Consider the following 25,724-nt stretch of genomic DNA (forward strand, 5'->3'; position numbering starts at 1 on the left):
CCATGTCATATACTGAAATTCGTATGATTAGACCATATCTCAAGTGATCAAAATGCACCACAGCATTAATTTAATAAGATAACCCTGTAAGCCATAAAGAAAAGAAAACGTGATTGTTAAAAGTTTTTTTAATGTGTGTGTGTGTGTGTGTGTGTGTGTGTGTGTGTGTGTGTGAGTGAGTGACTGAGTGAGTGAGTGAGTGAGAGAGGCCTGTATGATGAATACATTTCTTTTGCGCACTGTATCGTGAAATACGGTAGTATCGCCGCGCGTCATCAAAACAGGACAGCCTTGACGCCAAAGACTGGCGACGCACTTCATGGTGTTGTATCTTTGTTGTTTGTATTTTTATACAGTGATTTTCAAGTTTCGCGAGGAAATAAAGAGGCTGTTTAGTACACAGCCACCGACTGCTTCACCAAACCATTGTCGTCGTCACCGGTTTCCGGTTTTGAATGGACTTGCGAACATTTAGGCACAGATAAAGTAAGCTAATTGATGCTAGCATAACCCTTTGACATCATGGGCGGCAAGCTAGCTCTTCTTCTGTCACTGTTCTGTTCTTGTTTCTTCGCCCTTCATTTGACAGTGTTGTCCCTGTTTTCTTCCAGACGCAGCCATGTTCCACAACAGCTCACAGGGGAAATACTGGACATTTAAAAGTGAAGACGAGGTGGAGCAGATGAGATACAAAGCCAACCAGAAATTCCGTAACAAGATACTAGAAAGTGGGAAAGTAAGTAGCACATAAAAACACCTCGTACTCTACCGTGTGACAGTTTACTTCACCTGCTCCTGTCCCTCTGTCTGAACCAGCCCGGGGTGAGTGAGTCCAAGTTCCTTGAGCGTCATGAGGAAGATGTTATATTCCGACACTATGAGAGGAGGATGCTGGACTTCTGCAATGCTTTCAAGCCTGTGATGCCGAAGTCTGTCGTGGTATGTTTGTGTCTTCTTTTCACCTGTGTGGGAACAACATGACCTTACTGTATGTAGATGTCTGACCCACGTGTGTCTCTCCCGTGCAGGGCACAGCCATCATGTACTTCAGAAGATTTTACCTCAACAACTCTGTCATGGAGTACCACCCCAGGATTATCATGTGAGTAGAGCTGATCACGGTGCGAGATGAGCAATGATAGACAGTTTTTAATGGGAAATATAATCTGGAAATACAAATATTGTGGTGTGCATTATGAGATAGTATAATATGTTGGTTTTTTTAAAGATATTTTTAGGGCATTTTTGCCTTTAATTGACAGGATAGTGAAGTGTGAAGGGAGGAGAGAGAGAGAGGGAGAGACATGCAGCAAAGGGCCACAGGCTGGATTTGAACCCGGGCCGCTGCGGCAACAGCCTTGTACATGGGGCGCTTGCTCTACCACTAAGCCACCAACGCCCCGATAGTATAATATGTTTGAGGGGAAATTACTTGAATGACCAAATAGTCTCAGCTGTAGGTAATAATTGGAGGCTAACAGTAGATGTAATTACTGAATTAAAACATGAATGTACCCCCAGTTGTGTAAATGCTGGGATTGCCTTTAATTTTTTATGATGATGCTCGGAAGTTCATCATCTCATGAGACCATAACTGACTCCATACTTAGATCCATTGTCAAGCTCCCACCATACCCCCCGCTTGGTATCTACAGCTCTGCATAATGAAAAGGTGGACACTTGTACATAGGTTACATATTTCCAAATCTAAGATAAATGAATGATTCCCCTCTGTTTCTTCTCTGTGCGACAAGTATCAATCTAACAAAGCCACTCTAATACACTGTTATATAATGTGTCCTGAGATTCAGACATACTGGTGCAACATTTTTCCGTACATTTTCAGACATGCTTGATTCAAGAATTGAGCCTGAACCACAAACTACTATTAATATTTCAGAGACATTTAACAACCTCACATCATTGTCGTCAGTACTCTTGAGGTGGAGAGGATCAGTTCTATTAGAAATGAGGAGGTGAATTTAATGTAGGATCCTTAGATTTTGTGTTGGTGTCTAGGCTCGGTGGATTGGGTGCTTTACCTTTTTCTTTTTTCTGTTTTTTTTTTCTTTGTAAATGCACTAATTTTCTCCACATTGCATTCATACACTTACCAATAATTTCTTTATTTGTATATATTTACTTATGCTATGTGCAAACTGACACCACTCTTAATAAAATGTTTTAATTAAACGTTTAGGAACTGTTTACAGAACATTGTTGTTTAGGAAGGATTAAGTTTGCCTCATATCCTTAAAAATCCAACTGTTCCAATTTCCCCCTCCTGTTTCAGGCTGACATGTACATACCTGTCCTGTAAAGTGGATGAGTTCAACGTGTCCAGCACCCAGTTTGTGGGAAACCTCCTGCAGGAGACCCCCGAAGGGCAGGAAAGGGTTCTAGAGCAGATCCTGGAGTACGAGCTGCTGCTGATCCAACAACTCAACTTTCACCTGGTGGTGCACAACCCCTACAGACCCATGGAGGGTCTGCTCATTGATCTGAAGGTACGTGGATGCCTGAGAGCTCTGAATGTTACTCTTGTACTCAAAAACTGTCACAGCACTGTCGCACCTCACTCACCAGTTCAGATTATGTGTCCTGTCAGTGAATTTCCTGTTTTATACATTTAATCAATCAGACAAGGTATCCTACGCTGGAGAACCCAGAGTCGCTAAGGAAGAGTGCTGATGACTTTCTGACACAGGCAGCCATGACAGATGCGGGACTGCTGTTTCCCCCCTCTCAGATCGCTCTAACAGCGATTCTGAACAGCGCCTCCAGAGCCGGTCTCAGCATGGAGAGGTGGGTCATTAGGTGTGCTCAGATTAAAACAAGGAACAGTGTGAAGTTTTAAGTTTGAAAAGTAGATTTTAAAGTCATTTTGTACTGATAAACTGCAATAAATTTCCATAAATAATCAGCTTTTTCCATCATTAGCTCATTTGTTTGTATAGTAATTAAAGGAAAATGTTCTACCAGAGTAATAACAAAAACCTTAAAGGAGCACTTCAACCCCCAAATGACCATGTGTAAGTAATTAACTCAGCCCATGTTTCGCTGAATTTGTGAATTAAATTTTTTCCTGAGGGCGCCCATAGCTCAGTAGGTAGGGTGGGCACCTCACATACAAAGGTTGTGTCCTTGCCAAAGCGACCATGGGTTTGATTCCAGCTCACAACCCAATTAGTGCATATCGTCCCCTCTGTCTCTCACTTTGACGCTTCAAACTGTCCTGTCATTAAAGGCAAACAAGCCAAAAAATTATCTTTAAAAAAAACAAACAAACATAAAAATCTTGTGTGCGTCCAGTGAACAAAGAATCTTTTTAAAAAAATGAGAAAATTCTTGATGAAGTCACATTTAACAACAGCAAAACTATATCAAAACATCCATCAACAAATTTTAACACAACTCCTGCAGTAAAATCCAAGTCTTATTTATCCAGTCGTTGGCTCAGTTCTTCCCAAACACATGCATTTTTGCTAAAACCTTAGGTTAGGCTTTTTGGATTCTTCATTCCTTGGAGGCTTGGAAAAAACTTTTCTTCATGAATTCAGTGTAACATGGGGTGAGACACTAATGCACAAATGTCATTTGAGAGGTACAGTATTCCTTAAAATGGAAATTTCACTTAAGAAAAGTATTTAATTTAATGTGAAAATGGAAAATAATCCTCTTTGTTTGTTGTTTAGCTACCTGACTGAATGTTTACGACTCAAAGAGGACAAGGAGACTCTGTCAAAGATGTACGACTCAATGAGACGTGAGTAAGCTGCACCTTCAATTTGACGCCACAAGATGGTGATAGTGAGCTGCTTTGAGCTTTACTGTACTAAAGTCTTATCTGAGATTAAAGTAAATGTTTCCTGTGTTCTTCAGGCATGAAAACTCTTCTAAAGAAATATGAACTTCCCAAACCAGAGGAGGTGAATGCTTGCAAAAAGAAACTGGAGAGGATTCATGCTGAATTTGCCAGTTCAAGCAAGTAAGGAGATGAAGACATCTGTTCCTGTTAATTTGGTTCAAATACAAAATGTACTGTAGTGTAGTGCATTGGTGCTGGTATTTGTATGCTTTTGTAATCACCCACACCCAAGTAAGCAATTCAATCTTTCTGTTTTCATATGTAGTAACAGTTTTATTTTAGCCAGGTTGTCGTATCTAAGATGCAAAAGGTTCAAGGTTCAGTATCAGGTAGAAAAATAAAAAGGAACACATCATCAGCTGTATGAAATACAGAAAGGAAGTACAACAGCACGCCACATTCCTACCTACATCATCCATACCATGTAGCACAGCTGATCCTCTTGGTATCGCTGATGAGGAGACTTTTGGGCTCATTCGTTATCACTTAACTGTCGCCAGCGGTCTGTTAACACTTGGTGAGGTCGGTGAGGTCCGTGGTATCTTTAAGTGCAACTACAGTAAACAGTTTGGTAAACTCTTGAGCTATGACAGGCACAGATTCAGACTCTGCAGCTGCTGGAGTCATCAGGAGGCACGGCGGGCCGACCCTTTATGACTTTGAAGTTGATAAATCTGTGCGTGGCATGACTTCTCAGGATGAATCTATACGAAAACAGTCGGTGCAGACAGAGGTGTACTGAGCAAGAGATACTGCAAATGCATGAAAGCTTTTGTTCACACCCCAGAAGGCTTCGAGGGAGTTCAGGTGATGTTTGTTAGAGCAGCATATATGTAGGCCCACACACTAATAGCAGGATCCATTCAGGGTTAACACATGCACAGGACAGGTTACAGATATCTCCTACAAACTCTTAGACTATCTCTCACCTCTGTTCAGCTAGGTCACACACAAACACCTTTTACTTCTATACAAGCCTAAGTTTATAATATCACAAACAAAGCAGCATATAAAAATGTAACAAGTGGTTCCAGTGCTGCGTGGTTTATACACAAAGACGGTGGAAGTCGTTCATGGTTTGAAGGAAGAGCTTGTTGTAAGATCAGGTGACGTGGGCGGGCGGATGGTGTGTAGAAAGGGAGTTAAGGCTTGTGTCATCTTGGAGAGAGGTGCTGTGTTTAAATTTCCCTGATGACGGCAGAAAACGCTACTTCAATGCTTTGGATTGCCCCCCCCCCCCCTCGAATCCTCGCAAAGTTCTGTCCAAGGATAGGAGTGGCTGATCAGGACGCCACGTTTGTCTGGTTTCTGTCAATCACCAACCAGTCAAACTGAGGGAGTGGCAGGCATACCAGGATCAAAGAAGTTCAGACATTTCTGCAGCTGACTGTATCTCAGGTCCATCTTCATAGAAATCAGTTCGTCAAGGTCGTAAGCGACAAGGCGTCTTGTCAAATTTCAGTTCAACACCCTGTCTGTGTCTGAAGCATTTTGGGAAAGGGCTTTGGAAGGATTCAGTATTCAGATATGCAGCAAGTGGTTTCCCATGGAGAACGGCCATATTGCGTTTGAACTGCCAGGAATCTAGGCCACATGCTTATAAATACAAACTGACTTAAGTCTTCGGTCGGACACCTCACGGGATGAGGCCTCGCTTTGGCTGGCTGGCTGTGCGGTCTGACTACCGCACTTTGATTTTCGGGGCGGGGATCTGTAAAACTCACATTACCTGGATGGCAGCAGCCAGTGACATGATGGTGCACTCTGTCCTGTAAGATAAAGTGGACATGTTTGTGAAAGGCACGTGTTGGGAGAATCACTTGAACGTCTGTGTATATTAATGCTCATCAGTGTGTATGTATATATTCTAGTCTAAATGAAGTTACGTAACGACTGAGAATGAAGAGACATGGGGAAACTACAGCTACTAATGGTGATCATGAGGGCGTAGTGGAAACTAGATGCCACATTATTCACCTAAATGAATGTTGAAAATGGATTTGACGGGGTTGGTCACAGACGTTGAATGTAAGGAACAGAGTTCACCAACAATTACGGCTTGCAAAGTAAAGTTCTGATCTGCTGGAAGTAAGATTACTCACAAAATACTTTTGCATTTCAGCAAACGAAAGAGAGGATATGAAGAAGACGGACATGTATCAAAAGAACCACGTTTGGCAGAAGAGGTGGGTGAATATTTTGCAATACAGAAACTTAATTAAACTACTTATTTCTTTTAAAATCCCTCTGAAATTGACTTTTTTAATTGCAGGAATGGACCGATGAAGACCTGATGTGACCTTTTACTCCAAAACAGTTTTGGATTCAAACAAAGTTTACAGTTATTATGAGTTATTCCCAATATTGAACTGTCAAGGTTGGATGACCAACCGTTCCTAGAGAACACAATGGACATGTCATAGACAGTTTGCATATTGGTACATGTTGTATTTACTTTCCTACAAGACACTGTAGGAACAACTTTGTTCTGCGGTAACAATAAAGATATTTTTCTACATTTTGTGTTTTAAGTTCCTGCAGAAAGTTCCACATAACCAAGCCACATGATACTGTGCGCATGTTTCTCCACCTCTGTCAGGGGACAATGAATGACTCCGTAATCTACTTTACAAAAACTGTTTAATAAGTGCATGCATGTCTGATACAGTCTGTACTATTCAAAAAATTTACTGCTGTAAACACTTTTCATTTTTACTTGGTTTTCTCTGATTATGTGTCTTGTCTGGCATTGAGAAGTTTCAAAAAAAGACTTAACCAAATAATCAAAAAATAGCTGATACAATCTGAGGAGGAAAAAAAAAATTCAGCTCATCTCACTTATATACTCATGATTCCAGCAAGAGAATTTATTCTTAATATAAAATAACCATACTTTTCTGAAAGACTTTGTTCCAATCTAGAAAACAAAGAAAGGAAAAAAAAAGAACAAATAGACAGAAATGCTAGTTTCAGCACTTTGCGGATATTGTCACAACCTTAAAATAAATCAGTCAATTACAGTATAAAAAGCATTATCGCTCATAATCCAGTTACAAGAAAAGGGGGTCTGAGAGAACTAGCTTCTTCATGTCAGTTTTCTCATTGAGCAGGAAGAGAGAGGGGGGATACACTTTGGCAACCTGTGCTGTCAAAACACAAAGCGGGTACAAAGAAACCATTGAAATCTTAATATTTGGCCCTCATGATGAAGGTAATGAAATGTACCCGAGTCAGAATTGTGAACACAGTTTATGAGGGAGAAAAATATGTTTCCTGTGCATACAGCTGTCAGTCAGTGGTGCAAGTTTGTTTGTTTTTAATTTACGTTTAAGTACTGCGTTGGTTTGTTGTACTCAGCTGCTGTTGTTGCATAGCTCTCTTGTGGTGAACGGGACAAGATGGCAGGTGGGTGGGGATGGGAGGGGACTATTGGAGGACATGATGGAGGGGTTGCCATGGTGATGAGGGTAGAGCATGCTAGGTCTCCTCTGCGCTGCGCTCCGGCGGTGGAGGAGACTTGACGGGAGGATGGGAGGATGGGAGGAGAGGAGTGCAGTACTACCTGTTGCTGTTGGACATGGCGTACTGAGCCTGCTTCTGCTGGAGGAGCTCTGTGATGGCCAGCAGCTTTTTCAACACATGCTGCGGAGAGGAAACAGGAGTTAGATTCGTCTTCTGAAACAGGAACAGGCATAAATCATCCTCTGTGCATATCATCAGTCTCTGACCTGCTGTGCTCCCCTTTCGTTGCTCAGCGTCCGGAGCTCGTCTGAGTGTGTGGCACAGACCTCGTGCAGCGCAGCCAGGTCCCGGGACAGGTCCGTCTTTAAGTGCTCTGTGGCTTCAGGGAGGTCAGGGACATTCTACAAACACAGTGGGCAATTTTCTAAGTTTGTGAAGTTTTGTCAGAAGTCAGGGTCAGCAAGGAGGAATAAGAGACTTCTGATGAGTTGATAAAAAGGCAAAAGCCCGGTTCAGACCAAAGATTCGTGACGAGATGAGTTGAAACAGGCAACTACTTACTAGATGAGATGGTGTATCATCTCTATGCAACAACTCTCTGTACTTCCGTTCTGATTTCCAGCTTTTCAGGCTTATTTTGTGGCTGAATATAATTTGTAGCTTCATAAAATATGAGTGAGGATAGTGATGGTGAGGTGCTGGCTACAGCTGCATTTGTAGTAGTGATGAAACAGCAAAAACGAGCATCAGATGGACTGTACTCATAATAAATACGCCACAATAATATAAATAGCCGGCGCCAATTAATCAGTCAATGAGAGTGTGTGTGTTTGGGGTTGCATAAGCACATACAGCGAGCAGCAGCGGCGACCCACCGTCCAACACTGGCACACCCTGCTCAGCAAGGACGGCGCACCTGCCGCAACAAGCTCATGCCGTCTGCGGTCATTCTGACTTCTGCATTCTGACAGTCAATCACTACAGGCCAACTGGCGGTTGAAACAGGTGACATGCTTTACGTTCTTAAACCAGCCTCTGTCGATTTGATCAGCTGAGTTGCAGGTCAGTCAAGCTAAGACCAGCCAGTTCACATTGCTGCAACGTCTCGTCGTGAATCATTGGTCTGAACTGGGCTACAGAATGTTACTCACCCCCAACTCGTCCAGAAACATGATCATCCTGTGTTTGTTGTTTTTGATGAAAGGGTTCACACCCTCCATATAAGGTTCCTGTTTGAGGATGGAAAAAACATTTGTAGAATCATAATTTACAGCAGACATTACAAATACCAATGCAAATTACTCCTCTGATGTAAAACCACAGTCAAAACAATATTAGCATACATTTACAAAGTACATAATTCATACCTTAGCACCAAATTCAACCAGGTTGGCCAAGTTCTGGACAGACTTAGCCACTAGTGTGAGTGTCCTGCCTGCTGCTGAAGATGGAGGGTCTGCAAGAAGAGATGGTAGCACAAAACACACATTGTAACATGTCACGTGGCAAACAGGATTTTGTGTGCTTTTCAGCAGATGCTCACCAGAAATTATGTTGAACATTCGGGGGTTGAGAATGGCAGGACAGATCAGTCTTAGGAAGACGAAGCCACTGGAAGAAGAATGGATGGAGTAAGTTACACTGAACACGAACACAAAATAGCACTGACAGTAAGCAAAAGAAAAGTTGACAAAAGATAGCGTGGTCAGCTTTTTTACTCTTAAAAGAAGTGTGTCCAACACTGATTAATTTTGTTTGCTTACCTTACGACCCTCGTCCGCATGGTGGTATTAGTGGGCCATTTCTGCTGCACAGACTTCTGCAGACAGCCATAGATGAACCTCAATGTCCTGGATGGGTTGACACAGAGAGACAAAGACTGATTAATTTGGGTTTATTAGCCCTTTGGCTTTGTGTTTGTTCACCCACAAAACAGGACATCACTGTGCAGGAGTAAATGTGTGTTTGCTCTTACGGTGGTAGGATCTCAGCAGCCATGAATATCTTCTCCACCAGCTCAGACAGGATGTTGAGGAGATGAGCCAGGTTCAGGTTCACATCCTCGTTCTTTTCCAGTTTAGAAGGGTTCAGCTTCAGACAAATTAATAAAAATCAGGATCAGGCACTGTTTAGTGCATTTGTGATATTTCTTGTTTTTAACACAAAAGCAGCTGAGAAAAACACAACAGCTTACGCACTGGCTAGACATTCATTTTAATAGGTGTGTGAACTCGATAAGAACTCCAAAGTGTTTTGAAATATTTACTGTAACTACGTCTCACACAGCAGCCTCCAGACTTCAGCTTTGTTGAGGCTGTGTCACTGTTTCGTCTGTTTTTCTTCTCATCTATGTGGCAGGCTTGCAGAGCTTCTGCGCTAATATGATATAAATGCCATGTACATAATCTTGTAACGCAGATAAGAGCAGGGGAAAATAGCTTAGAGGCTTGTATCGCTGTGTAAGAGAGCAAAAATAAACCCTTTGTAGGTCTTTACCTCACAGGACTGTTTGCTCTCCATGATCTTGAGGATGGTGTCTTTGAGAGCGTGGTGGACAAACGGTGTGGCTGTGGCCTTCATGTACTGCTCCATCAGTGTGCTGGCCAGTGTGGTCGCTCTGAATAATGTTGTGGCTTCATCTGGTGGGAGTGCACAGGCAGGGACGGTTATGCAGGTGATTCAAACAAACCAAAACAATAAAGCTGAACCCTGTAAAACATTGCAGGCTTAGGTGTTGTTAATATACTGTGGGTGAAGTGTTTGCAGATCCGTTAATTTATCAATGCTGTTATTATTGCTTGCTTTCTTACCCTCCATGTTAATCTCTCTGTCATTGAGTGTCCTGAGTAGAGGGGCTTCAGCTCTCTCGTGTCTGAAGATCCGCAGAAGCAGGCTTGCCAATAAGGTGCGGTCCTGGCCACACACATGGGCCAGAGCGTATATGACATGGAACTCTTTCTGCAAGATCATCTGCAGGGGACACACGACGACAATATCATTGTAATTTTTAGTGAATAACAGAGAGGCAGACGGTTAATGGAAGCTGCAATCAAAACCACTTTTAAGCGGATCAGACCTCTTTGAACTCGCTGTACTCCTCTTCGGGCATGATCTTCTCCATGGAGTAGCGGGCACGTACGCGTAAAGAGCCCGGCTCGATGCCCTTCAGAGGCACGTGGGAGCTGAGAGGGAACCACTCATCAATCATCTGGCCCTTCTGCAGACGGTTCAGCTGGCAACGCATGAACACTGAGGGGCAGAGAGATTGAGGCGTGACAGGGTGGGAGAGGTGTCAGTTGTGAAATGAAACGAAAAGAGATGAGATGAATGCAGAGGCTCAAAGAAGTTACATGTGTCAAATTTCCAGATGGACTTACAGATGTCACTTTCTTTGCTCTTTTTTGTTTTGTTGCTTAGGCTGATTTCGAATCTGTTGATTTCACTCGACAAGTCACTGAAACAAAACAGATAATACAATTCAATAATTATGTAAACAAGTAAAGAAAATGGTTTTAATTCTAAGCAAGAAGGGTTGCTTTATATGTGAGGAGAGCAAAATGTAGAGGGAGAAAGAGCAATGGAAGAATCCAAGGGAGGATAGACTCACTCAAAGATGAACTCCTCAGTAAACACAGGGTTCTGCCCCTCCCTAGGGTGCGTCTTCGCCACCTGCACGCTGTTCAGGTAGATGTTACAGTAGGGGTTGGTGAAATACTTCACTGGCAGCTTGTGGGCCTCCTCCACATACAGCACCAGGCTGCTCACCTGAGAGAAAGAAAAGGATTCATCACACAAAACATACATAAGCATAACATACATACATACAGATGGGTTGTAATAATTGCTCAGCATTTTCAACAAGGTCCTAAATCAAAAATATATTTAATAAATTAAAAATAGTTAAAGAAGAGAACAGTTCAGAAGATGGAGAGCATCTGATCTTTCCTGTTAATAATATTCTTAGAATGAAAATATGAAAATCTTAGTCTCATCACACAGAAAAAATAATACTTTTTTTTTAACCTAAGGAATGCTAATAGTTACTCAGTTGTTTAATGAGCCACCTATAGACAAAACGAACTAACAACACACCTTATTAATGGCCTTTAAAAGTAAAATAAAACAGTCAGAGGGTGACCAGGCAAGAAGCCTTCAAAACAAAAAATGGAATGGTGTAATTATGCAGTGACAAAATTGACTTGTTTTACAAGGGCAGTACAGCGAACTTGCTCCAAGCCAGTCAGGAAAGGTCACCTCGTCTTTTATTGTGTGTTTATTTTTAATAGATGCACTTAGATACTCAAATTGGGACCTTTCAAACTGTTTAAAGTCTCTAATCATGTAGCCACCCTGTCACAGATATGCTTAATTCTGATTAATTCTGACCTTCAAATTTTACTATCACTCATTGCTGGCGGTCTAAAACCTGAGTGATAAATATGTTTTTGGAAGCTTGTGGGATATGATCATCTATTGCTTTAATTAGTCTACATGAACACACACTGACTGACGGTATATGTACCTGTCTAAGCCTCTTGTTGGAGGTCGTCTGAGTGGGTTTCCTTAAGTTAGTGCAGAAAGTTTGAAGGCATTTCATCCAATCCTGCAAAAACAAAACAGAAGATTTGTAAAACAGTTGTCACGGGCTCTGTCTCTGTAAGAACTAGTTGAGGCAGATTTTTTTTCTAAATAACAGAAGCAGTTCACAGCGTATAATTCATTTTCAAGATGGAGCACGCAGTTATAGTTTTTTGGATGCAGTATCTGGACAAAATAGATGTGCATGTGCTTCTGCTCTGTTTGACGAGACAGTCATCAGTGAAAGTGCAATGCTGACTCTCTTATTACCTGTGCCTGCTCTGGAGCTTCCCCCGCAAAGTAGAATATGTACTGTTCCTCACTAAAGTGCTGGACAACAATCTGGAAACAGTGAGGCCTGAAAAAGTAAAATAGAAGAAAGGGTTTTAAATTGCTTTGTACTGTATGATACATCATTTTAAAGAAATTGCTTTTATGTGGTGCCTTGGCAACTGATCATTCTGAGCAGAGTGACAGTACTTCCTGCCAACTTTACTGAATTGGACCGAGAACAATAGTTTGACATCTCACCTGCCAAACAGACTGTCATGCACACCATACACGGAGCACACACTTAGGTCGATCAGCCCTTTGGGTTTGGTGGCTCTCTTCTCGCTCTCGAAGTAGATGAGCTGGGCGTCGTTACCCTCCAAGATGAAGTAAAGGTTCTTCCATCTTTTGCCTTTGCCTGAAGGTGAGAGGAGCCAAAGAAAAGTTTATTTTCCTAACTGACTGGACCACAAAACAGGACTGAGATATATTGTTCATGATGCTGTACAAGACCGATGTTACATATACCTTTGTTGAACTGGAGGTAGCCTTTCTTGACAATGTTTTTGTAGAAAGCGTCTTTTGTTTTCCGTCTGATAGTGTTATAAATTTCTCTCCCATCCACTGTGTCAGAAAGAACTTGTTCCTGGTGCTACAGTCAATAAAAAAAACAAACATATCAAGCCACCACACAACCATCAAATCAAAGGGCCAGCTTACGTTACAGTACTTTTTTTTTTTAACTACGTGCTGTATCTGTTGCTTCACAGAGATGTTCTAGATTTTGCAGAAAACAAAGTGTCATCAGGAAAATGTCTGATGCAATATATTTTCTTCCGATATACATTACAGTTTGGTGACACTGCCACATCATGTATTGTAGCTTTTCCTCTTTGTCCAAACTGATATGTGCTGACATCTTTGTCCTTCCAATACTTAAATACTTTGCATGCCAGTGAGGGTATGTGCAATGTGAGCATTTAAGTCTTATCAAAGCCCTTACATTGTCAAATTTCATCCTAATAAATGAAAAACATAACCTATATATAGATTCATACGTACGTACCTGTACTGAAACCGGCTCTTTCAGGTTGTAGCCCTCGACAATCTGCTCTTTCTTGTAATGATCAATAATGTCATCAACACTGCCCGTGAGAGGAGAACAAGATACAGCACATTAGTGACTGTAACTACAACTTCTCTTGATATTATTCTGTTCTAACAACTTTTAGAGGCACATTTTCAGACATACCTGTTGTAGTACCTCCCCCCCATCATGTACTGATTGTTGGGGGTGGGGGAGATCTTAAACCTTTGGATGTTTTCATTGGTGCGAAAAAAGAGGGAGTAGTCCCCAGGTGTGTTGTCGGATGGTCGGACTAGAAAACTGCACACCTGGCCAACTATGAAATAAGAGGATGGCCAGAGAATCACAGTGAGGGAGACAGAGAAAGCTTTTAGTGCATGCTCAGCGTTATATTTTGATGAATGGACCTTGATGTTCACAACTTATTTCTGACAAACAGAAAGCCTCTCATTAGGTGAACATTATTAATCACTTGTGACGTTATCGTGCAGGGAGGAATGGTACCTGTCATCAGCAGGTTGTAGGCCTCTTGTTTGGTGATCTTTCCGTGATACCAGCTGTTCAGGAGATCGAACAAGAGCAACCAAAAAAAAAGGTGCAGACAATAAAATTAGCTCAAACAACAAAATGCAGATGTTCGGTAAAACTTACTGCAACAACACCATCTCTAAACACACGTTACAGATGTCTGCAAAATTAATTAGTATTCTCTACAAACACATAATATGTGCCCTTTTATGTTCTATCTATTGTTTAAAAGCAATAAAAGAAAAGAAAAATCCTTAGATGTGACCATAATTTAATGTATAACATCTATCATCTAACAGGAGCCCATGGGCATCTGGCATGCTTAGGGTTGTTTTTCTAGGTAGTCACTAATTCAGCCACATTTTCAGACTTGCCAAAGCTGAAGGGCATGATAGGTGAGGAGACAGTAATGACTCATACTGTACACAATGCTTGTCATGCTGTTCTGAAGCATAAAGCAAACAAGGTTGTGTAAATGTAAGAGAACAAAAAGGCTAAACTAAGAGGGTGGATATTATCCTGTAATGATATGTTGTCCAGAAGTATAAGGGAAGCAATCACTATCACAAAATAAAGTCGAGTAACAATTTGCTGCATCATAGAGAACTGTAACTAATGAGAAAAGTTTGCATGTGAACTTTTACACCCTGCTTTGACATCTTCCAATCCATCAGAAAGTGTACACTGAGAAAAGTGAGTTCAGTGCAACACAACTTACGCTTTTCCCTCATGTGGATCCTCCTCCCGCCCCTGAAAAAGATCACACACAGAAATCTGTCAAGACACCAAATCTAACTGCTGTATATTCATACATGACATCAATACCCTAGGTGCTATGCTAATGAAACTTCGGTACATATAGTAGTCATGTCACATTGGTTTGTTTTGATGCACACTCCACAGAGTTTACTGTGAAGATGCCACTATCAATTTTGTCTTTATTCCATGTAACTGTCTTTGATGTTTTGGGATGCATCTTCAAAAAAAAACGCCTTCACATGTTATGCTGTGCTTACCACCTCCTCCACCAGATCCTCCACAATGAGGCCCTGCTCCTCTGTGCGAACATTGGTCACCCACATCCAGCCATCATCCAGTTCATTGTGAACAATAAACATGTCCCCTTTCAGGAAGCTGCGTCAAAATGGATACAAAGATTGTGAAGATTGTATGAAAAATTCAAATATAAAAACATGCGTGAGGCACACTGTTAACTCTGCTACACATAGGTTATTATGATATGACGTCATCATTTTTTATCACACTTTTCCTTTGTCAAGGCATTGTCATCTGGGTGATGTAAAGGAAATTTGGGATCAGCAGATCTTTAAATTAAAATTTCCAGCTTAAGAAACTGTTTTCTATTAATTTAGTGTCTATGGTAATGCCGGGGCATTACCAGCAGGGGTCTCCTCTGACTCATGACATCTGAGGCAAATGTTGCATGTCTATCTACTCAGTTTAAGCTTGTGGCTCGCTGGCAGACTCGGGGTTGAGGTTGACTTCAGACAGATGTTTATCAGATTTAGGAAATCAGGGATAGCTGGGATCATCAGTAAGTGTGCCTACTGCAGCTTAATGACAGGGACAAGACTGTTTTTCATTAACAAGTCAGATGATGTGCTTTCCAGGCTGCTGTGAGGGGAAGAGCAGGCCTGCGACATGCCAAAAAAATCAAAGGGAAACCAGGCAGCACTTAGCGAGCATTATAATCAAGTACTGTATTTCTGAGCCCAGGAAATAATCAGTGCTCGTCTGTGACTCAAATATTATGGATCATATTTATACTTTTAAGACAGTGATTGGTTGGATATGTAAATGTTATACTGTAACACAAGGAAAGTCTCTTTCACAGGAACACACAGACACGTACCTGATCTCATCAGTATCTGGCACTTTGGTGTATGGAAGTATGGCCCTGACTCTCCTCCTGTCTTCTACAGGCTGTGGAAACATACACAAAGAATAAAACTCTCATTCTTCGCTTTGACCTTCCAAAGCCACATTCATGTTAAATCCCCCAATTATTCCACAAAATCAAGTATTCTACTACAACTCCCTCTGGGAGATATCACACTCCGCTAAAAAAGGTAATTAGCATTAGCCTGAGCTTTGCCTTAAACAGTTCTGGATACCGCCTGAAGGCAAAAGAAAAAAGGGGAAAGGGAAGACATGAAGAATATTCCCTTGTACTTTGAGGAAGTGGCTGAATAAAGAAATTGAGGTTGACTACAAGTTAACTGAAAAAGGTACAGGTTTTCCAATAATCTTTCAACCCTGAAACATTTTATTAGGTTTAAGTACTTTTACCAGACTACATTACAGGAGATTAGATTTCATTCTGCAAACCTTATTGTTGACTGTCACAGTATTTGCATGAAAGTTTTGAATTCAGCTTAAAAAAAAACAGCTTAAAAGACCAATTCACTTAGTCAGACTGATCCAATGCTGAAAACAAAAAGCAGCCAACTCCATTTTGATCAAATGTTATCATTAAGCCATAAAAAATAGTCTCTTTTTAAAGAAGCAACCATATTAATGGTTCAATCCAACAGAAAAAAAGGAAACCAGATGCCCGTTACATTATGTATAGCCTTTAAATTAAACAGCGAGTGAATATTCAATATTACACAATTTCAGCTCAGATCTGGAACCCTGGGAGTACATCTCATAATATTTAGACAAGGCGTATTTCACAAGATTTATTTTGGGAAACAACTACAAGGAGGAAAAATGCAAATATCAAGTAATGTCATGTCACACAAAAAGAAATAAAACGAGTTTACAATTGCATGAAATTGTAAGGCAATGCTTAAAATTTCAAATATGCCGGAATTGACTGTTAAAATGTCGTATTTTGGAATCTACTGTTTTCTCCCAACCACTCCCCCTGTCAGTCTCACCTCTGGGGGCGCCACTGGCGATAGCAGTTTCTCTCCTTTTAGCAGGCAAGACACATAGCTGTAGTAACCGATCAGGTCTGATAAAGAAGAGAACCGCCGCCCACCGATGTAATAGTCTCCACACATGGCGATTATCCTGCCAAGAGGAAACAGCACAGGTATTTTTCAATGCAGGCTAATCCTTGTGCAGTGAAGGAAATATAACAGGTTCAATTTTGATAAATGTGACTGTGAAATAATCTGAACAGTGCAAACATTGTTTCCACCAATACTCCTACACTGCAGATGAAACATATGTAGCACATATAAACTGAAATATCAGACTAAATAGCTGTACCACAATCCTTAAACATCAGATAATAGTGAATATCTATCTAAAGAGGACTTCAGACAGTAAGAGAATGAGAGGCTGCTCTGTTGAATCCAGCTATCAGGTTCATGATATTTATAATTTGTGACTTAAAATCACTAGTTATTGATTACAATTGTTTGATAAAAGTACTGCTCTAAACCATTTCTCATTGCAGAGCCACTAATCCTAATTCTCTGCTCATCAGTTGAGTGGATCTCCGACTGAGGATTTATAATAAACGCACTTGAGCGATTACTCATTTACTGCTGTACAATCTAAGGACATGAACCTTTGGAAATGTAGGTGTCACACAATTAACCCAACGTTTATAATTTCCTGACAGAAGGTCTCCTTCCCTCCAGAATCAATGACATCATGGCTCCACAATAAACCAATGTGAGGGAAGGAGATGATGTCATTGTTACTTAATTAGAGAAGTGCATTTTCTGGAGAAAATGTCTGGGATGTCTCAGAGGACATACCTTTTGCTTTCTAAGGTACAAAAGTAGGACGAGCGGGGCAAACATAAGGAGCAGAGTAGAAACAAGAAATACTATGAAAATGTATAAAAAATAATTATAGCTGCATCGATAAAAAACAAGCTTTGAACGAGAGGAACCTAAATATTTCTGAGTAATGTGCGCTGTGGGAGAGAGTGACCAAATCAGCACAAGGGCCTACAGATATGTGCTGATAGATGGGGCTGAAACCTGGGGCTACCTGTAAATGCAAAATGTCATTCTCAGTTATAAATATTTTCACTTTATTACATCCCATCTTCTTATGTTCCAGTTTTGTTCGGTAGTGGATGTTGGCCCTTGATCAGAAAGAGCATATCTTCCCCGTTCATGTGTGAGCTGCAGAGTAAACGTACCCTCATACTGATTATAACACATCCATTGAGGGGGAGGATGGATGACAATGCCTAATCTGTTTTGTTTTATTGACTGTAAAGTTGCTAAATACTCAAAGGTATTGTTGCTAGAGGAGTGTGCTGTCTTCATTCCTTTTGCTTCAGGTCCACCCACACACATTCAGGTCCACCCACACACAAAAGTCTTCTGCGTCATGAATTCACACACACACACACACACACACACACACACACACACACACACACACACACACACACACACACACACAGTCATGGGTTTCAGCAGACATCAAAGTGTGCAAGCTGATATGCGTTATAAAAATACTGTTCTCAAGCTTTGCACTGTCTCTTTGAATGACTGCAACACAAATAGGCTGAAGTCGTCTGCAATGGCATGACTTGTCACCGGAAACCACTTTTCAAACTTAAACATTCTCACTTCGGTGTTGGCTCATCTTTGAGGTTGTTCTGTCTGTGGCTTTCTGCCCTTTTGGTTAGCAGGTAATGAATAACTTCTGTAGTTCCCCTTTCCTTATCTTGTACTTGAGTGTGGCAGGCTGCCTGCTTATTGTGAGATGCCATATTATTGTCTATTTCACCTACTAAAAGGGCTCTATAGAGAGGAGAGGTGCAACAGTTTATATCGGACCAAACTATTCTAACTATTCCACCCACACTCTTTCAGTTGGAGGGCGTTAGCACTACCATGCTAGACAGATAAGCTCTATGCTGCTTTTATAATTGGTATGGTGAACACATATGACACTACGAGGACCCTCCCTTTTCATGTAAATCCCATGTAGCAGTAATTGGTTAAAAAAAAATAGCTAACTGGACAAAAGTTTGTCAGCATTGTGTACTAAGCCAAGTCAGGTCAGGTAAGATTACATCTCTGAAAATAGCTACTTAAAACATTTTAAATAATTCGTCAATGCAAAACCTTCTTCACCCTCAGGCATTTAAGTAGGCTCTTGCTGCAGATTTAAACTGGGCCTATCACTGAGATTAAGTTATTCCTGCTTGTTGCATGTACTCTGTCATACCTGAAATGGTTGACCACGTTGGTCACACTGAGGAAAGACAGGACAAAGGAACCGGGCCGGCGGTCACTCTCCCTGATGAGGTAGCTGCCAGGGTTCCGGGCCTGGCGCAGCCGCTCCTCAGCGATGGTTCGGTCTAGCTTGCCATGGTACCACCTGAGACAGAAAGACAAGGAGGAAATAGTGAGGTTTTTGTGAGGCAAACTGTACTGAGATGCAACTGAAAGGAACTGTGTTACTAAATTTACAAGCCCGTTAAGCAAGGAAGTGCACATTTCTGTCGAGCAGTAACTACCCCATTAATTCAACTGTTTGGCTGATTGAATTTATGTAGTGCTGGGCAAAACTGCCTAAAGTATTAACACAACAAAAAACATCCCACATCATGCCTTAGCAATATTTAATACGCTGTGCCCTTCCTGTTAAATTCTAGCAAAATAAAATAAACCACTTGCAACTAATAAAAGAACTGTGGCAATACCACCTCTTGAGGTAAACACAATTAGAGAAGGACGTGATTTATTGTTTTGAGAGGCCACAGGGGCCGTGAAACATGTAAGGACACAGCGCCTCGCTTACAAAACATCTTTTTAACAACACTTTTTTTTAGTTATTCACTGTCCAGTTTCAGGACATAACCAGAAATAAAAAAGTGTACAAGACTGCAAACACAAATCATAATATAACAGAATAGCATACCACTGAATCCTGTTACCTGATGTCATGTGTTCTACTTAATACGTCTCTATTTCAACCTTGAGAACACAGCACTTCTTCTCATTTTCAGGGCTGTTCTGGAAACTTGTTGAGGTAAATAAGTAAACAAGTAAATGATCGATCACAAAATTCTTGATAGAATAACTGAAAATAAACTCAGTATTAGAAATGAAGCTCTAATGAATTTTACCACTTACTTTCATGAGAGCACAACCTGCACTGAGAAGGTCATGTATTCTTAAACGAATGGAAATCGAAAAGCTTTTATTTTTGAGTTTCCACTGCACCATTAAAGTCTTGCTGCTTTCTGAATTAAACAGAAGCCTTAGGAACAACACTGGTTAAAATTTCAGCAGGTGAGGCTGAACTTGACTGGGCCTTGCCAGCTGGGGTAAAAAATTAACACGCTTTTCCAAATTTAGGCCACTGGTGCCTCTTGGAGCGGAAGGCAGTGACTGGAAAAACATCCAGCGGTGAGAAGATGAATGAGGCGCCGCAGTAGCTCTTTTAACAGGAGACCTAAAGGGCTCCCATCTGGTTTAGGTGAGTAGAGGTCTCTACTTGTAAAGAAAACATGATGAAGTCTGCTATCATGGAGTAAGCTGGAGAAGGCTTGCCGAAGAGAAGAGGGAGAGTTAAGTGTCCATGAGGGGGCTTTGGGGGGATTTGGGTGATAAGAGAATTGAAGAGGGCGATTGAGAGCAGTTGGAGAGTAGGGCCAAGCAGCCCTTCAGGGGCTGGGGAAGCAGGGGGAAATAACACTGAAGAGAGAAAGGTAGATGACTGCGAAAGAAGAATGGCAGAGAGCAAGTCAAACTAGCTAGGTTCCAATTATTGCGGCATATGATTTAAGTAATTTATGCCCCTACCAACACATACACGTGACCCATTATAGAGAATGTGAAACTGACATCATCCTGTGTAAAATATTTCTGAATGGGGGTGCCACCTTGTGAGGATCGCGCTGTGTTACCTGTTTCTGATACAGTGGTCGAGCAACGGTATTGGGACACGATAAATAACTTAGATCCATATGACTTGGCAGTCCAAGGCTGGATTACAGACCCCAGTACACTACCTCCACCCACATGTTAACAGAGTGCGTACCTCACAAGATGATGTCCCTACCTCACATGGCGTGATGTACCTTCACATTCTCAATGTAATGACATTAAAACCCAAATAAATTATATTTGTGATAGAAATTCTTACTGCCTCCAATTGTGAGCCAGGCCAAGAAAGACTTAAAGTCTGAAAACCAAACTGTCCAAACCACAACATCTACAAAAACATCCTACGGTCAAAACCAGCCACAACACAACATGACAAACAATGTGAGGGCCAGTTACTGTTTCCATTGCTTCAAGCCATTCTAAACAACCAAACAGCGGGAGCGGCCAGTGTCAGGCCTGCAACTGGGAGACGAGCAAGGCACAAGAGTACATGGATGATGATGGACAGGGAGATGTTGGTTTCTAATGAGGGCCGCTCCTTCCTACCCTGGTTTTCTGTCTGCTCTGTTTACCAACTCCAAAACCGACTTCTGATTTACTAGCACCAATTCGAGACATTTTTAGAGGAGTGTGTGGTATATTTGACAGGCACACCCAAGTCCTTAGATCACCAGTAAATATCCAAAAGAAAAAATACCTCATGAAAACAACTACTAAAGCTATGCCAGACATCAATTTAAGCAGCTTTCCATAGACACCTATACACACAGGGAACTATTTTTGTCATGTCACAACAACCAGCTGCTGGAAAGGTGGTCTTTTCATAAAACTGGGCTGTCTGTGCAGTAGAAAGATACAAATACTTTTGAAATTGGGGCTATATGACCAAAGAAATAATAGAATAAGTTCTTTGACATTCACTTTTGCTCGAAAATGCACTGTGCTGCACAGGACCAATAAACTCTCCCGCTGGTGGGTGACGTGATGTGAGCTTGTTGTTCTGACACAGGAAACAACACAGCAATCTGCTAGTACCTGATGATCACAAATTACAGTATAACAGTGAGCTGAAATACGTTTCTGATAACATTTTAGGTGAGAGACAGGCAACACAGTAACAGAATCTTGGTTCATATTTGATCAACACGGCTTAGTTTTAGAGCTGAGAGATGAGCAGTGAGATCTGTGTGCTGGTAAGAGGAGGGAACTTTACCAAAGTTCATTTACACCTACTAAGCAAATTTATATGATACAAAACTGGTGTAAAATTGGCAAAGTATCCCTTTAAATCCATACAGCATCTGAAGGCAGGACATAGATGTTGTTAAATCTGCAGTGTCTGACTGAACCCTGTGAGTCACAGCCTCCTTTCAAACTTCTTTATGAAATAAAATCTGCATTTTGTGTTTTAATCTTGAAATGCTTTGAGAGACAAATGCTACTGTGTCATATTTTTAGATATGATGTAACAATGTGCAATGCGAAATGTAGTAGACTCATAACTGAAATTGCGTTTGACTGATGCAATCATACAAAATGCAATTTTTCTTGGAGAGGCCGATTCTCCAGTTGTTGACCTGTTGTTGTCATGCAGCACTGTGATTGGCACAGCTGTTTCGGAGAGATGAGACCAGTGATGTGACCAACTGAGAATGTATTTTTTAATCATCACACCCTCCAATCTGTATTCCCCTTCACCAAGCCCCATTAGCACTTTGCGCTGCTGCACGTGCATGAACCAAAATAGTGTGCGGGTATCACTGTAGTGCATTCACAGTGAACTCAAGGGGCCTGTGACAGCACACACCAAACTAACAGAGCAAACAAACCTTAAAAGCTTCAACAACCATGAACAAACAACAGTACACACTAATACCAACACATGTAAGGAAACACTGCGGTTTATATACAGTCACACAAGAAAATGTTCAAACTTCAAATTCCATGTGTTTTTGATTACATATGTTTTGTGTCACAGTGGGCCTTTGGTATCACACAATAGTTATACTTCACATGTTGTTATGGCTGTAATGTTTGATGACATATTAAATCTTGACTCAAATTTTGAAGTAGTACCCTTCATCCAGGTTTGCTTGTCTGCAATAGACAACCCAATGAAACCATCAACAATAGTGGGTCCTAGCCAAACACCACTAAAACTGTGCATCAGTGTAGTTTTTATTATAATATACTTGAAACTTCTTTGGCTATAGTCATGCACTTTTATAGAGGCAACAAAATGTTGATTCATACTGATAAACTCCCTGAGGCTGTGCATCGTGCTGCCAGACAGCCTGCTGCTGTGGGTTCGGCTGTGGTACACACATCCAAGAACTGCATCAGCTAGCCTATTTTGGGCTGTTTAAAATTGCAGGAAAAAAAAATAAAATAATAACATATTTTGTTCACAATAAAACAAGAAGACCTATCCAACAAACACTGTCTAACCAAGTCACACCAAGTGAAACATCTGTGTGTTAACTTTAGTACAGGAAGGTTTAAAGTGCAAGACTGAACGGAACCCAAAAGATTAGACAGCAGAGGTGTGAAATATATTAGACCATTGTTTCTGCAACAACCCTGTCACTCTTTAGTACTTGTGCATTTTCATTTTTGGTTTCTGACTCTGAAAGCTTATTCGTCTTCTCATCCACCAACGCAAATGTCTAAATGGTAATCTCAAAGATTAGTAAAACATTTAACTAATCAAAATTCACTACTGGCATTATTCTACTAAACCAAACAGACCACTGATAACCAGTCTCAAGTTACCTAGTAGGCCTAAACTCATAGGTCACCACAACAAGATTATTTTTGTCAACCAAGAAGTAAGTTCTTGATTTAAACAAGAACCAATCAATCTAGGGTCAAACGTGGTGGTAGCAAAAATTATATATTGGGCCTTGGATCAGAAAATGTGATCATGTAAATGAGACACCTTTAATGTCATGCTTCATCACAAACAGGCTGACTGTGTAAAAGGTTTCAAACAGGAAGCCCTTTCGTAGACCTGATTACTACCCCATCATTAAACCACCTATTGATGTAGCAGTTAGAAGGAAGTCCATTTGAGAATAAAAAGGCAATAACGGTATTGGTGGCCTTACAATCAGTTCTTAGAAATGCTTCAAACCTGTTTTGCTCACCTGCTGTTTGTTTAGTTTAACTTGCTAATCTCTAAATGCTATGTTTGAACACAAACCTGACATTTTCAAACGTGGAGTACTGCTCTTCCTTGAATGTTGCCTCTGATAAATGACTGAGAGGTAATTAATTAACTAGGCATGTAGGTACAGTTGGTAGAATGGGGACTTGCTGACCTCTGTACACTGTTGAACAACACAAGGACTCTTACGCCAGAAGACTCTCCATTTAGATTGCTTTTTTCTCCACTACAGAAATTCCAAGCAACTTATTCCAAGTGTGGATGAAAAAGGAGAACTGTTTGCATCATACATTTAAGCCAAAACTCAATACAGAACAGTGCTTTGTTTTACTGAAGGATGCAAGGGGGCTTCAGTGTTGGGGGTTTGTTTTCAAATTAAATGTTACACGGTGGAGGCAATATATTTGTTTGTCACCTACCATATTTTACTGTTATAGAGCTCTGGCTTTCGGCAGGCATGTAACAATAAACAGCTTGTTGGCATCGCTTAATTACTGAATCCCACTCCTACTTTATGTCGCAAATAAACAGAGTGAAAGACAGACCTTGTTAGGGCCATTTACTAGATTGCCGAAGCAAGCAGGTGCACAAACTGCACAAGCCAGTCTTGTTTCTCAGGTGTACTTTAATCCAGTGGGTTATTGATTATCAGTATTCGCCACACACAAACTCTTCATATGTTTACATGCTGGGCCAGGCTGCTTTTCTGTATTTTTGTTTTGGGCTGCTGTTCATCGCACCATAACATACATTTTACAGCTGTGGTATTCCTCTTTTACTTCACTGCTGTATGTTGTGTGTTTACATAGCAACGTCAGCCATGTGGATTTGTTGTTGTACAGTGCCTTGAGGTCATCTGCATTATTTACACAGCCTGCTCGATTTAATTTACCGTACGTCTAACTCGCACACCTAGTAGTCTGGTGTCTGCACATTCAGAGGAGACTCAGAATGAAGAAGTATTTTCAGGTCTGTGAGATTTTTAGCTTTGCACTGTACATCACACCTATCTATGAATTTGGAAAAAGCAATTTAGATCAAGTTTCCTGTAGCTTTATGTATTAGCTACATTACATTCTTATATAACTGTGTCCTTGATGACATGGGATATGAGTGCGAAAACTAGGCAGGAAGGGTGTTATGATAAACAGGCCATGAGCATAAGCCATGACAGCGGTAATAGGATACAGTGCTACTATCTACTTGAGGAATGCCCTGTCATGTCAGTACATGAACTGAAAGCAGCGTCACTGTCCTGATTCTCTCCTACACTGACGTTCCGCTCAAGATAAGGCATTCATCTCTCTGCATATTTTCCCCCACAGTCAACTGATATAAATTGATAGATATTAAGATTAAGATAGATGTTAAGTTATATGCATAGTCCGACTAATTGTGTCATGCCGTCAAGAACAATATTACTGTGTGTTGCTGAAATTGAACATGCCCAAGCCTTGTGAGCTTGGGCAAGATGCCAAAACACAGGGCTTAGGCTCCAGCAAGCATGGCAGCATGATTTATTGTGTATACAATCCTTCTGGCTATATTTTTAAGGCTGAATGCCTTAAAAATGTTGCATCACAAGAGCTCTGACAAGACAAGAGTGACATACTGTTTGTAGATTATGCCTGTGCTGTTGAGCCGCATAAACCCTTTGTGTGGTTTCTTGTAGTTTATAGCTTTTGATCTGGAAAGGACAACCTGTGGCACAGTGAAGCCACAGAAAGCCCACGCAGTGAACAGTGCAGTTTTGTTCTTACAACTGGAATAAGAAATATTTCAGATACAGAATCAATGTACAATTGTCTGAGAGAAACTGTACGATGATGGCCAGGGTAAAGATTCTGCAGAATAGAATATGATAAGACTTTCCCTGAGAAAGAGAGAAGCACTATTTCCACAAATGAATTCACAATTCTTTAATGA

General features: G+C 41.0%; 2 protein-coding genes across 4 annotated transcripts in view; one reads left to right on the forward strand and one right to left on the reverse strand.

Annotated features, from left to right (window-relative positions):
- The first annotated feature begins 283 nt into the window (after window positions 1-283).
- On the forward strand, window positions 284-6,832 carry ccnh (cyclin H). Its single transcript, XM_050050487.1, has 10 exons — window positions 284-486; window positions 612-736; window positions 817-939; window positions 1,029-1,102; window positions 2,294-2,507; window positions 2,642-2,805; window positions 3,696-3,766; window positions 3,883-3,988; window positions 5,991-6,054; window positions 6,141-6,832. Exons 2-10 carry the CDS (start codon window positions 620-622, stop codon window positions 6,165-6,167), a joined length of 960 nt encoding a protein of 319 aa, XP_049906444.1. The 5' UTR covers window positions 284-486; window positions 612-619; the 3' UTR covers window positions 6,168-6,832.
- Window positions 4,079-25,724, reverse strand: part of rasa1a (RAS p21 protein activator (GTPase activating protein) 1a) — a 30,272-nt gene continuing 8,626 nt past the window's right edge. The window contains exons 2-26 of one of the 3 annotated variants that reach the window (XM_050050486.1): window positions 18,966-19,118; window positions 16,697-16,832; window positions 15,667-15,737; window positions 14,810-14,927; window positions 14,512-14,543; window positions 13,770-13,822; window positions 13,431-13,581; window positions 13,245-13,323; window positions 12,707-12,830; window positions 12,440-12,596; window positions 12,179-12,266; window positions 11,853-11,933; window positions 10,938-11,095; window positions 10,708-10,784; window positions 10,407-10,579; window positions 10,141-10,300; window positions 9,827-9,969; window positions 9,306-9,421; window positions 9,094-9,180; window positions 8,874-8,941; window positions 8,698-8,786; window positions 8,482-8,559; window positions 7,597-7,731; window positions 7,431-7,510; window positions 4,079-5,637 (exon numbers count right to left, since the gene is read on the reverse strand). In XM_050050486.1, the coding sequence (XP_049906443.1) occupies window positions 5,589-5,637; window positions 7,431-7,510; window positions 7,597-7,731; window positions 8,482-8,559; window positions 8,698-8,786; window positions 8,874-8,941; window positions 9,094-9,180; window positions 9,306-9,421; window positions 9,827-9,969; window positions 10,141-10,300; window positions 10,407-10,579; window positions 10,708-10,784; window positions 10,938-11,095; window positions 11,853-11,933; window positions 12,179-12,266; window positions 12,440-12,596; window positions 12,707-12,830; window positions 13,245-13,323; window positions 13,431-13,581; window positions 13,770-13,822; window positions 14,512-14,543; window positions 14,810-14,927; window positions 15,667-15,737; window positions 16,697-16,832; window positions 18,966-19,118 (2,656 nt within the window). In that variant the 3' untranslated portion in view covers window positions 4,079-5,588. Of the gene's footprint in view, window positions 5,638-6,499; window positions 7,511-7,596; window positions 7,732-8,481; window positions 8,560-8,697; window positions 8,787-8,873; window positions 8,942-9,093; window positions 9,181-9,305; window positions 9,422-9,826; window positions 9,970-10,140; window positions 10,301-10,406; window positions 10,580-10,707; window positions 10,785-10,937; window positions 11,096-11,852; window positions 11,934-12,178; window positions 12,267-12,439; window positions 12,597-12,706; window positions 12,831-13,244; window positions 13,324-13,430; window positions 13,582-13,769; window positions 13,823-14,511; window positions 14,544-14,809; window positions 14,928-15,666; window positions 15,738-16,696; window positions 16,833-18,965; window positions 19,119-25,724 lie in introns of those variants that run through there. The other 2 variants (XM_050050484.1, XM_050050485.1) reach the window with 2 other exon arrangements.

Source organism: Epinephelus moara, chromosome 8, assembly GCF_006386435.1.
Source record: "Epinephelus moara isolate mb chromosome 8, YSFRI_EMoa_1.0, whole genome shotgun sequence".
In the NCBI taxonomy this organism is placed as follows: Eukaryota; Metazoa; Chordata; class Actinopteri; order Perciformes; family Serranidae; genus Epinephelus; species Epinephelus moara.